The sequence below is a fragment of the Leopardus geoffroyi genome, chromosome A3 (assembly GCF_018350155.1).
Source record: "Leopardus geoffroyi isolate Oge1 chromosome A3, O.geoffroyi_Oge1_pat1.0, whole genome shotgun sequence".
In the NCBI taxonomy this organism is placed as follows: Eukaryota; Metazoa; Chordata; class Mammalia; order Carnivora; family Felidae; genus Leopardus; species Leopardus geoffroyi.
In genome coordinates this window covers 103088829-103102699 of record NC_059336.1, presented here as the reverse complement: position 1 = coordinate 103102699, position 13871 = coordinate 103088829, and the positions used below count along the sequence as shown (strand labels likewise).

General features: G+C 40.0%; 1 protein-coding gene across 2 annotated transcripts in view; it reads left to right on the top strand.

The window, feature by feature from the left end:
• TMEM87B (transmembrane protein 87B) overlaps positions 1-13871 on the top strand; it is a 50935-nt gene that overhangs the window by 23836 nt on the left and 13228 nt on the right. Inside the window, exons 10-15 of one of the 2 annotated variants that reach the window (XM_045446882.1) lie at positions 1782-1875; positions 3495-3566; positions 9445-9553; positions 9640-9698; positions 11734-11837; positions 13193-13266. In XM_045446882.1, the coding sequence (XP_045302838.1) occupies positions 1782-1875; positions 3495-3566; positions 9445-9553; positions 9640-9698; positions 11734-11837; positions 13193-13266 (512 nt within the window). Of the gene's footprint in view, positions 1-1781; positions 1876-3494; positions 3567-7698; positions 7771-9444; positions 9554-9639; positions 9699-11733; positions 11838-13192; positions 13267-13871 lie in introns of both variants that reach the window. The other variant, XM_045446881.1, reaches the window with a different exon arrangement.

Below are 13871 nucleotides of genomic sequence, written 5' to 3'. Positions count from 1 at the left end.
CGTGACCTGAGTGGAAATCAAGAGTCAGACGCTTAACTGACGGAGCCACCCACGTGCCCCAAGATGATCCTTTTTATTTTTATTTTATTTTATTTTTTATTTTTTTTTAAGATGATCCTTTTTAAATGTAACTCCTATCTCATTACTCTTCTGCTCATCTCACTCAAAAAAAACCCATTCCCTTTTTGTTTTTTCACATGGCCGACCGCACCTGCCACTCTCCCTTTTGAACACTCTGCTCCATCCTGCAGGCTTTCTTGCTGATTGCTCTTCCTTAAACGCAGCGGACACTTCCTCACTGTGCAGTAAAGGCCTCTGTCCATAAGCATCTTGCCTGAGACCCCAGGCGTGGTTTGCTTCCTCACTCTCTTTTTTCTGCTCACCGTCCTCTCCCAGAGAGGCTGGCACTGTCAGGATTCCCGATGTGGTGCACACCCTCCATCACTCTGACCCTCACCCCATTTATAGCTCCAGTTGACACAGATGTTAGGATTTATCGTCTCGTTCCCCCACTTGAATGTGACTTCCATAGAGTAGGAGCTTTGCCTGCAGGTGTCCTGCTGTTTTCTTAAGGCCCAGTGTAGTCCCTGGCACACAGTAGGCACTCGGCAAATACACACTGAATGTACACACATATGCTGGGGAGCTTGAGATTGTTGTAGTTAGCAAGGTTTTGGCCAAGACACCTTTTTTCCATTGGGTATTTATTGAGATTCCTTCTCAAACGCTGTTTGGGTTTTTTCTTTTTTTTTGGGGGGGGGGGGGGGGTTGTTTGTTTCTTTGTTTTTGGCCCTGTATAGTAGAACACAGAATCCCCATGTGGAATCTTGGGCCTCCCTTTTCTAGTTATGCACTTCAGAGCACTCGTACTTCTGGCTGTTGGAGTGTTCCAGTTAGCTGGCTGTAAGGAGTCAGAATTTTGATGAACTAAATTAGATACAGTCTTAAATATAAGCTATGGATATTAGTTTAATTTTCAGTTGGATTTTATCTTAAAGTGACTACATGAAGTATTTTTCCAAAATCAGGGGTTTTTTTTCTTCTTCTAATTACTCCAGTAAGAGTGTTTTTGAGCTAAAATGTCTGCGCAATATGATTTGCAAATTTCATGAAGTTTCAGTTCTGTTTTCAAATTAGTCATTGCAAAAATCACTGTCTTTGCATTTTCCCAAGTCATCTATATCTTTAGAGAATCAAAAATGTTATTTTAGTTCTTTTCCATGTAAAGAATGGAAACTGAAATGTCTTAGCACTCTTGTTTGGGCCACTTCATACTCCTGTTCTTTTTCTACCCAAGTCAGAAAACTAGTGGATTATCTCTAATAAAATGTATCCCAGAACAGTTTTTAATTGACGTTAATGAAAGAATTAAGTTACTGTTTCTGTCAGTGACACAAGTAGGCCCGGACCCTCCTAGGCGTCACCAATCTAACTGTTCCCCTCTGTGGAGTGAGCACCTGCACTCTGTTCCTTGGGGGGCTTGCATTTCAGCAGCAGAATCCTCTGGCACCTGTGTGGCCTCAGCATGTTGCTCCATGGGCATCTGTACCGCTTCAAGTCCTGGAGGAGACCCATTTTTTCTGAGGCTGTTTCTGCCTTGTTCCCTCCTGGGAAATACGCTGTTTCCTAAAACTGAGCAGAGGCAGGGGCAGGGCAGGCTGATTTAGATAATGACTTCTCTCATATTGGAAAATTGGGCCAGTTATTGTATTCGGATGCATTTTACTTACCCATGCTTTTCCTTTTTTTTTTTTTTTTCTTTTTCCTCTTCTTCATTCCAGGCCTCGTTTAGGAACAGTCATGCACCGGGTGGTTGGACTGGGGATTCTTTACTTTATCTTCGCAGCTATTGAAGGCGTGATGAGAGTTATTGGGGTAAAAACTACATAATTCCACTTCTATCCCTTTTTATTGTTGCTGTGAAATATGATTTAACTTTATATCTCCTGAGATGAATTTTTAAAGATAGGAAATGTATGAAAAAGGCCCAATTTGAGCTTTTTTTCCCCCTATGGAATATTTCCCTTTTTAAATAACTTCCTGAATGTGGTAAAAGAACTTCTTAAAATATGATCAATTATGAAGGAAAATATCAATTATAAAGGATAATATGATCAATTATGAAGGAAAATATGATCGATTATGAAGGCACCATTTGATGTCATGCCAGAATGACATCTCCAGAATGTTCCATCCCAAAAACATTCGTGGTTATTCTTTATACAGAACATTTGTCTTTGTTATCATGCGGTCTGAACACATTCATTTCTTCCTTAACCCTTGGTTTTAAACACGTGGAAGTGAACAGAATTAACTGTACCCTTCACACATGCTGGTATTACATCTCATCATGCTTGAGTCTCATTTGGTTATAACTGTTCTCTGACTCTTGTGGAGTCAGTGTTTGGGGATTCAACAGTCTCCACTCTTGGAAGACCCACAAGAAGGTAGTGTCCAGGGGGAAATGACTCAGGCGATGTGGGCGGCAATGCTTTACTCTCTAAGAAGAGGCAGAACATTTACATCTGGGAAGACCCCTCGATTTCTGGCTGTCGGTTTTCCTTAATAATATGGTTGACGACTGAGTGACTAAGCAGCTTATTATAGTTTACTCGATTCAAAGAACCTAGTAATTTTTACCCAGAATGTCTTTTGGATTGGATGTGTGAATCAGATCACTGGGCACAGACTGAATGATCTTGTGTTGCCACATAAGTTTGCTTCACATATTTTGATCTGAGCCTTACAGCAGGACATTTGTCCAGTAATGTTAACAGCCTCATTCTTCTATTATCTTCGAAACATCTGCATTCTGTATTAGACACACTTGCTCTTTTCATCTCTGACTCTCTGAAAGATACATTTATTTTTACTTTTACATAATAGCGAAGTACTGTGCATTTATATATATAATTTACAGGAGCTAGTCTTTGCTAGAAAGAGAAAAGATAAATATCCCGCATGTAGACATAGTATAAACATTGTTTTTCTTTAAGGTTTTACATAGACAACATCTTAGATATAACTTTTAAATATGACTTTCTGTCAACTTGTGATGAAAGTGTCTAATCTATGGTTTATTTTTACTCTTCCACAGTTCCTTTTCTTTGTTTTGTTTTTTCATGTCCCTTCACAGATAGTAAGAAAGATCAGGAGTCCCATTTCATTAGTAGCCCTGGCTGTAGGTTGGTGTGGAGAGGGGAGAGATTGAAATGGTTTATCTCAGTGGAGCTGGAGACATGATGTGTTTTATTTGCCATTGCATAGTACAGTTTTACATTATCTTTGAATAGGTGGATGGCAAACTAACACCTGTTGCTGCCAAAACAAAAATTTCCAAGTGCATAGACACAATTTTGTTAGGAATAAAATTTTTCTGTGGCTTTTGTAAAATGATGAAATGAGCTAAATTGTTTTTCTTTATCACATAATAATTTCTATAATGGAATGAAACTTTTACATTCAGATTTTCTCCCCTGTTTTTTATCTTCCAGGGTTCTAACCATTTAGCTGTCATTTTTGGTGACATTATTTTGGCAGTTATTGACTCCATTTTTGTATGGTTCATATCCTTTACTATGTCCTAAAGTAGTTTGTTGTGTCATTAAAATCAAATTACTTTTAGTACTGTTCCGTTATAATAGAAGGAACTATAGTTATGCATTATTATTTTTAACCTCAATACAGGAATTTAGTTGAAGGTGAAAAAGTAACAATTCCCCAAACAAACAATATCTTTCTTTTTCTATTAGTTCAGCAAACTTAAGTGCTCAATATGTGCCCCATACTGAGGAGAGAGAAGAAAAAGGAATTGTTCCTGTGTTACTCTGGTAGGAAAGAAAAATACATAACTAGGAACAATAGAGTGATAGTAATTGCCATTGTAAAGAGGTGCTATGCAAATAGAGAAGAGAGAAAGCAATTCTAGTGCAAAACTCAAGAAAGACTTCACAGAGATGGTGACATTAAATTGAGACTGGGAAAACAGATAGAGGCTAACTAGGAAAAGAAGTGGGGAAAACGCATTCTGGGAATATTGAGGGGAATAAATAGTTGGAAGCGTGAAAATACAGGGACCGAGGTAGAATGTCCCAGAGTAGCTTGCCTATAAGGTATACATGTGTGGGAGAATCGTGGAAGGTGGGGCCAGAGGGAAAGGTAGAATGATGTGCTCAAGAGTCTAAAGTTCCTTCTTCAGGAGAGAGGAGACAGAAATCAAAGCCGTGCCAGCAAATACCATGATGAAATCTGTATTAGAAAGAACTCGAGGGGCGCCTGGGTGACGCAGTCGGTTAAGCGTCCGACTTCAGCCAGGTCACGATCTCGCGGTCCGTGAGTTCGAGCCCCGCGTCAGGCTCTGGGCTGATGGCTCAGAGCCTGGAGCCTGTTTCCGATTCTGTGTCTCCCTCTCTCTCTGCCCCTCCCCCGTTCATACTCTGTCTCTCTCTGTCCCAAAAATAAATAAACGTTGAAAAAAAAAAAAAAAGAAAGAAAGAACTCGAAAATAACCTTTAAAAGTGACCCGGAAGAGACACCTGGCTGGCTCAGTTGGAAGAATGTGAGACTCTCGATCTTGGGGTGGTGAGTTTGAGCCCCGTGTTGGGTGTAGAGATTACTTAAAAACAAAATCTTTAAAAATTAAAAAAAAAAAAAAAAAAATGACCTGAAAAAGGAGGGTCTAGAGTATTGAGACAGGAAGTCTAGTAAAGAGTCGTTCGTAGCGGTCCAACAAAAAGATGGTAAGGGTTAGAAACAGGGCAAAGGGAATGGGAAGGAGACTCCAGATAACAGACTGAGTAGGAATGGGTGGGAAAAGAAGGGCGAGAGGTCAAGAGAAGTCTTGCATATCTCATTTGGGTGGCTAGGGCAGTTTTGCCACCCCACGGCCGTGAACCTAAGGAAGGGACCATCTTGGTGAAGTTTGAACTGACTTGGGCCATTCGTGTTAAGTAGAGAGTTGGAAAGCCCAGCCTGGGTTTGTCAGAGGAATTGGAACTGGTGATGAAAGTTGGAGGTCATCTTCACATGAGACAAGGTTGTAGCCTGCAGAAGCGACCCAAGAACACGTAGACAAGTGAGAGAGGAGAGGACCAGGAGGGCGCCTAGTGGAGTGGAATCGTGCATGGAACACCAGCGTGGAAGGAGGCAGAGGAACCCAGAAATTGTCCTGGGGTGAAGACTGGGCGAGCTTGGGTAAGGTAGAGTGGTCCACAGTGGCCAGTACTACAGAGAGATGAGCTGCCAAGGTGTACCTGGCTTAGGTCATTCCAGAGGTCACAGCGGGACAGCAGGAGAGCAGGTTCAGTGAAGCCGGTGGAGCAGAAGCTACACTGTAGCAGCAGGAGAACTTTTTAGAGGCAAGGGGAGCCATCCTGGAGAACCCTCCTCACTGCTTCAGTGACTCCAGTCGAGTCTGGGAAATTCCATTCTCTTTAACTCCGAAGCAGAGCCCTCTACTACACATTCTTGGAAATGGGAGGAATCCTAAAGAAAGCGTGAGCTGGGCAGAGCAGAGGGCAGTGCTATGTGTATCCCAGAATATGACCTTTATGTTTCTTCTGCATTTATATCCTCTATGAAGCTCTTTTCTATAGATGGATTTGTTTTTTACCAAGTTTTGTTTTTGTGTTTCTACTGTCTTCAATACTTGTCTTTTTTACCTTTTCATGTTAAATGTTATTTCATTTCCTTGTACTTTCTTTCCATTTTCTCATGTTTGTCTCTCACAGGAAGGCCAGAGGGCTTGAGTTTGCCTGTGTTCCTCCTCTGCAGAGATCCCCCCCCTTTCTGTAGACGGGCAAACATGCATAGTGCTGCTAACCGCCTTTTCTGAGTCCCTCATGGGTGTTTTCTTCTCAATCCAGTCTGTCTGCCCCTTAAACTCCCTGTTTGCGAATTTTTAGTATGCTTGCAAGTTAAAAACAAAACAAAACAAAAAAAACCTTTGACTGTACTCTCCTTACTCTCTAAAGCAGCGGGTCTCAGCCTCCTTTGGGTGCCGGGATCAGAGAGGCCTTTGAAAATTGAATGAAAGCTGTCAAGCCTCTTGTCACAAGATTCGTACACTCCATGGATGTTTTGCCTGCGTTAGGGCATTTAAAAACCTAAATTATATCCATGGATCCTCTAGTGTCTAAGGGGTGTCTAGTTAAGAAATAATACCTGATTTAAAGAGTTGTTTCTCACCGAACTTGCTTAAAAATCTGCTGTACTTCTGTTCAAAGCTACTAGTTTGGAATCCAAGTTTGTTGAAAGAATTTATAGTTAAATTTTATAGTTATCTTTTCAGAGAATGCTATAAATCTTACTGTAGTGTCATTTTTATGTTTTCCACATGAAAACACATTTAACGGCATTCAGCTATTAAGAAGGTGAAACACCTTGCTCAGTCCTGCCCAGGAACAGTGCCCTAACTATAAGCACTCCTCCCCAAGGGCTGTGCTTCCTTCTCGGCTACACTGCAGCCGCATTGCTGGTTGGGATGCTCACCTGACTTGAGGACAAGGGGTGGGCAGTGTAGACATACCTGGCACTGGGATCGGCAGAATTGCAGTGAAGATGAACCTAGCTTTTGGTCTCAGATCTTCTATTCTGTCATTTGTGCATTTAGAAAGTGAGCTTCAGATGTCCGCTGAATTTGGAATTGTCTTGTCTCCAAAATTGGGTACGCTTGGAGCCTTTCATTAGTTAAGGAGTATGCTCTTCAATTAATTGAGCTGTGGACGCTGCATTTTAAAAAATCTGTATTATCTTTTTTCCTGGTAATTTACAAGATATATATTTCAAAGATTTCTTGTTCTTAACCAACCATCCACAAAGTAGTTCACTAGGAAAAACAGTAATGCAACTTGGCAGAAAATTCCAAAGACAAGCAGCTCTAACGACCAAATTCCATCTGGATGTGAATGAGGGTAATTTATCACCTTTATGGACAACATTGGCTTTGGTCCATTTCCAACACATAATGAGCCAAATTGGAGTGGGGAGATAAGGAAAACAAGGCAAAAGACTTAGTTTGCTTAATGATTAATAGTTTTAATAAAGATGTTTGTTATAAAAGTCATGAAGAAATTCAGAAATTAAAATTATCTTGGTTAGTGTTTCATGGTGAGAGAAAGGACACTTAGTATCCATTTCAGCTTGAACCCGAATTTCCTATTTGCTTTTAGATGGCTATTTGGCAGTTTTCTTGACTGAAGTGAAAAGTCTGCATTTTCTGTACCGACAGAGAATAGATTTCTTTTTTAATTTTTTTTTTAATGTTTATTCATTTTTGAGAGACAGAGCACAAGTGGAGGTGGGACAGAGAGAGGAGGAGACACAGAATCTGAAGCAGGCCCCAGGCTCTGAGCTGTCAGCACAGAGCCTGAAGTGGGGCTTGAACTCATGAACTGTGATATCGTGACCTGAGCCGAAGTCCCGCTGTTAACCCACTAAGCCACCCCAGCGTCCCAGGAGAGCAGATTTCCTAAATGATTACAAATGGCAGGCAAAAGAAGCAGATCTACATACATCACAGAATTGAGTGCTTGTATAATGACCCCGTTTCCTGTGCTTTGATGAACTTAACATAGCTATCCCCTAAGAATCTGATTCTAAAGTAAAATAGCTTGAAAAATTGAAAGCCATAGCTTTTCTCTTGAAGCCCTCTTCCTCTTTTTTTTATGCTTGTTTTAATTTTGTGCTGTTTTGCTGCAGGCAAATGACTCTGATCTTGTGCTTCTGGCCAGCCTCCCTCTCTCTCTCCTTGACTCTGGCTTGTGCTGGTGGATATCCTTTTCCTACCGCAGAGCACGTCCGCCTTCCCGTTGCTTCTAACTCCACGATAACCGGGCCTGTTTGCTTTCGTAACCACTTTCCTTTAATGGGAGAAATGATTTAAGCTTGGCCGAAATTTAACAGTGTCTTGGTAAGTGGGGGTTTAGGCAGTTTTGAATTTGCTTTCGATCTTTTTATTCCTGGGCTTCGAAGAAGTACTTTAGAATTATTAAATGAGACCAGCTTGCTCACATAGAAAATTCATTTTATTCAGGAATTTTTAAAAAAGAATTTTTCTTGATAATGTTTAATGAATACAGCATATTTGCATTTTTGTAAATTCTAACAATAGCCTTCATTCGTTGAATTGTGTTATTTTAGAAATGGATCTTCTTGCGACTACTCCTTGGTCATTTAGGAAGATTGAGTCGCAGTTTTGAGTACTACACTGAAGTTTCTGATTAATGAAGAATTGGGAATTTAAAATAGGCAACAATACAAAACGTGCCACTTCCATTCTTGGGCTTCGCTCTGTAATTTTCAGCATACGGTTCATAAAACAAAGCTTCGTGGTGTGCTCCAGAGGAAGCACCTTCCTCTTACGAAGAGAGAGCTGCCGCGGAGCTCAGTGGAGAAGCCTCTTTTTACTTCTTCCTACTTGTCAGTGTTGAGCTTCACCTGATCCCTGTACTCCTGGAAGACAGCCATGGTTAACAAAACCCCCACCCTTTCGTGTTCGGGAAAAGCCTTACTACAAAGCACCTCCTTTCTCCATAGGACTCACCTGAGACTCCCGGATGCCCCCTTGTCACCCATGACCAGGCCAGGCACAGACCTCCTGACCAGTCTGGGCAGAACGCCAGCCTGGACCAGACGAAGCGGTCTCCCTCCCCAGGGCCCTGAGCTTTCATCCACCGCAGCCCTCCTCGGTGGCCTCTTCTGAGAATCTGCACACCTCAGGGAAAGTCTTTCCCCGATCAGCTGACCAGTCACGCCACCCACTTCCCCACACCGGCTTTCCAGTCTTGTTTACCTCTCCCCACAAAGGCAAAGCCCTGTCCAGCCTGACCTGTGGGACTCTTGCAGATCTTAGACTTGGAACATTCTCCCCATTGCAGTGAGCCTCCTCTGCGTGTCTCAGTAATCTTTTGAATGAAGTCTCCCCAGACTTAAGTCCAGATTTATTTGACATTTAAATTTTTTAATTTATAAATGGAATTGATAGATGACCTAATATGGTCATTCAGAGGATAAAACAAGAGGAGACTAGAAAGAACAAAATAAGAAAGAAACAGAGACAAAAGCACAAGCCAAAGGGCATGTCATAATGTGATCTGTAAGAGTATCTGGCCTAACGGGGACTCCTTTCCTGTATATACTGGTCTTTCCTATTCTGGGAGCTTGGCCTTGAAGGAGAACATCACAGGACTTCTTGCTTATTGTCTTCCTCAAAGTTTGTTTAGTTCAGACAATGGTAAATTGTAAAGCAAAATCCATGATAAAATCAGTATCATGTGATCATACAGTATTGGCTAAAGTAATATTTTCTGTGTTTTTATTAGCTTTAAATTATAGGAACTATATTTAGCAGTACTAATTTTAGAAATGTAGTAGAGGATTATTATTTTGGTTTTTATTTTAACTGCTTGTTACTGTTTAAAATGGTTTTCCTTAACTTTTTTTCACATATTTATAAGTTTGGCCCAAACTATGAAGACTCTAAGGCTAAGAAAGAACACGGTGAAATTTTCTTTGTACAGGCACTTTACAAATACTCTGATCTTTGCCGTACTGGGTAAGCTATTTGATTTTTCTTGTTATAATAAATTATTTCAGTTTTGCGTGTTCCTTCAAAGGTGACTTTTTTTTGGTGTGTTTCAGCTTCTGTAGTATTTATGGTGTGGACGACTAAGACATTTAGAATTGCAAAATGTCAATCCGTAAGTATAATCTTTCTATTTAAACAGTTTTCATTTCTAATTATACTATTTTGGGTAATTTTGAGTACTTTAGTTTGTGTTTGTAAATAAAGGTAACTTTAGTGGAGATTGTCAGTTTAGTTTTTTTTTTTCTTTTTTAATTTTCTTTTTTATTTTTTTTAATTTACATCCAAATTAGTTAGCATAGAGTGCAACAGTGATTTCAGGAGTAGATTCCTCAGTGCCCCTTCCCCACTTAGCCCATCCTCCCTCCCACACTCCCTCCAGTAACCCTCTGTTTGTTCTCCATATTTGAGTCTCTTCTGTTTTATCCCCCTCGCTGTTTTTATATTATTTTTGTTTCCTTCCCTTATGTTCATCTGTTTTGTCTCTTAAAGTCCTCATATGAGTGAAGTCATATGATTTTTGTCTTTCTCTGACTGACTAATTTCACTTAGCATAATACCCTCCAGTTCCATCCACATAGTTGCAAATGGCAAGATTTCATTCTTTTTGATTGCTGAGTAATACTCCATTGTATATATATATATATATATATATATATATATATATACCACATCTTCTTTGTCCATTCATCCATCGATGGACATTTGGGCTGTTTCCATACTTTGGCTATTGTCGATAGTGCTGCTATAAACATGGGGGTGCAACGTGTCCCTTCGAAACAGCGCACCTGTATCCCTTGGATAAATACCTACTAGTGCAATTGCTGGGTCATACGGTAGTTCTATTTTTAGTTTTTTGAGGAACCTCCATACTGTTTTCCAGAGTGGCTGCACCAGCTTGCATTCCCATTTTGTCAATTTAGTTTTAATTATTTTACTAGAATTATGTGAACTTTTGCTTCCTTTAAATGAATCTGGAAAAGTTCCTCCTAAATCCACTTTTCCAGTTATGCTCTTTTCTCAACTTCCCTTCATATATACTGTATATATTTTTAAATGTTTATTTATTTTGAGAGCAAGAGATTATGCAAGCATGAGCAGGGGAGGAGCAGACAAAGGGGGAGAGAGAAAATTGTAAGCAGGCTCTGCACTGTCAGCACAGCCTGACGCGGGGCTCGATCCCACAAACCGTGAGATCATGACCTGAGCCAAAATCAAGACTCAGACACTTAACAGACTGAGCCATTCAGCCACCCCCCCTTTATATATGTTGAAAAATAATTATCTTCCTTGTAATTTCAGGTAGCAGGAAATCTTTTTTGTCTTGCATACCATGAAATTGGGTTATTTTGTATCTAAATGGGACTGTAAACCTTGAGTCTGACAGGTTTCTAGGATGGTATTATGAATATTCAGGAGGTACTTTGGGTGGGTTCTGTAGGCAGAAATACATTTCTTAGACTTAAAAAATTTTAAAGGCCCTCTTGGGAGCTTCTTGATCTAGAGCTAGTCTCGATGTTCTAAACAAACAATTACAAACAACCCTCTGAATATCCTGGACTTCTGCCTCAGGGATAATTTAGTGAGAGAAGAAACTGAACTTTCTGGAATTTCTTTTTTCTCCTCCCCTTACCTTAGTGTTTTCACTTGAGAGTTCTAAGTTTATCTTTGGGATTTTTGTTTTTGTTTTCTAAATCTTTCTGTTGACCCTAAGATTTTATGGAAAGGAGTATTTATGATGTTAAACAGCCATTTAGAAATGTTTGAAACAATATGTAATAAAATCTCCTGTCTTACTAAAAACAAAATAACCTACTGGGAAAAATCCTACATTGCGATCTTCGCATCAGAAATTCTAATGTCATCAACGTCAAAAGTACCCATTGTCAACTTGCTTCTAACTCTCCTGTTAACCTGCCTCATGACTGTTCTTATCTAGAAAATAGATGAAATGACCTCTGAAACCCCTTTAAATTCAAATTCAAGATATAGCATTTCTTATTTTTATTTTCTTAAAAAAAATACGTGCTTATTTGGAAGACTCACTGCTCGGAAAGACTTCATTAGTGTTTGCCATTGTACACTATTCGGGAAACCTATGTTGTTTATCAGAAGATTGACATTTCGTGTTTGAATTGTCCTTGTTACAGGATTGGATGGAACGTTGGGTTGATGATGCATTCTGGAGCTTCCTTTTTTCGCTTATCCTTATTGTGATAATGTTTTTGTGGAGACCATCAGCAAACAACCAGAGGTACCTAACGTAGGAAAATTCAAGTTTGGCAAGCATTTGTGGATAACTGCTACTGTGTTCAAATAGAAACACATTTGTGTAGAAACTGGAGAGGTAGTCCTTGCTTTTAAAGGAGAATACAGTCAAGTAGGGAGACAGACGTAATGCAAGAAAGTGAAATAAGAGATGTATAAACTAGAAGTCCAGGGGTAAGACTGAAGATGGATGAGGAAAACTCCATGAAAAGGCAGCACTTATGTTACGCCTTAAGGAAAGGAGCAGAACAGTGAAAGACTGAGCCGGGAAAGAATGTACATTTTCTGAGGTAGTGGAGACAAACATGGTGTACTTTGGAGGTCACTGAGGCATGCGTTTTGGTGAATACTACTTACACTGGAAGGGAATAAAGCTGGAAAGGAAGGATGGGACCAAAATCATAAGGAGCTTAAATGGTAAGTTCAGGTTGCACCGTTGACTGCGTGTGACGGGAAGCCCCCCCTTCCCTTGCCCCCTCCTCTTCCCCAGGGAAAGTACTATGAGGTTTTTTGTATGCCCTTCCAGGGAAAAATGAAAAAGTATATTACCCATGTGTGTGTTTCTTCCTCTGTTTTTAAAAGCGTACAATAATAATTATACATAGGTACTTATATACATGTATTCACTGTTCTGCACCTTCTTGTCTGAGATCTATCTTTCCATATCAACCTGTATAGGTCTACCATATTTTTTTTTTTAAGTAGGCTTCATGCCCAGTGTGGGGCTTGAACTCACAACCCTGGATTGAAAGTCGCATGCTCTACTGACTGAGCCAGCGAGGCACCCCAAGATCTACCACATTATTTTTAATGACTCTGTGGCATTTCATAATATGAATGTAGCATAATTTATGGAAGCAGTCCCTAGATTTTAGGCTCTTTGTTTCTAGGATTATTATTATCACCAATGCTTTCTGAATGCTGTTGGACCTAGTAAATGTGGCTCAGTCAGTATGCTTTGTTTTCACCAGTCAGATTAGCAGTTTATCTTTTGTGAGGGGAGGAATTAACACGTAGTGGGCAAGGAGGGTAACCTGACATGGAAAAAAATGTACAGAAAATTCCCTTCCCCGAACATTGTATGTTGCAGAACTGCTTTCCAGCAAGATCTTATCCAGTTATGCTTTTGTCAGCAGGGTTTGGGTGCTCCAGTTTCACTGTTTCATTGGTAGTAATCTTTCCTAATTTGAGAGTAAAATAATTAAATTTTTGTTATGCGAATTTATGACAAATTGTAAAAATGTAGATATCTTTGTATGCAGTGACACTGTTAGCTATAAACTGAAAACTAAACAGATTTAAATGCACTGATAACACTATTCCTTCTTGGTTTTGGTGTAGATATGCCTTCATGCCATTAATAGATGATTCTGATGACGAAATTGAAGAATTCATGGTAACATCTGAGAATTTAAGTGAGTGATATGTTTTCTTATTAAATGACCATTGTATTGTACCTTTACCTGTGAGGCAAAATCACATACACTGTTTTCTATTAAAATAATTTTCGGGGCGCCTGGGTGGCGCAGTCGGTTAAGCGTCCGACTTCAGCTCAGGTCACGATCTCACGGTCCGTGAGTTCGAGCCCCGCATCGGGCTCTGGGCTGATGGCTCAGAGCCTGGAGCCTGTTTCCGATTCTGTGTCTCCCTCTCTCTCTGCCCCTCCCCCGTTCATGCTCTGTCTCTCTCTGTCCCAAAAATAAATAAACGTTGGAAAAAAAAAATTTTTAATAAAAAAAAAAATAAAATAATTTTCAAACTATATCTGCAGAAACCTCTATTATGGTAGATAATCACAAAAGAAAAGTCAATAATGAAAATGAATTTTTCTTTTTTTATTTTTTTTTATTTTTTTTAATGTTTATTTATTTTTAAGAGACAGAGCATGAGCGGGGTAGGGGCAAAGAGAGAGGGAGACACAGAATCTGAAGCAGGCTCCAGGCTCTGAGCTGTCGGCACAGAGCCCAATTCGAGGCTCAAACCCACGAACCACAAGGTAATGACCTGAGCCGAAGTCAGA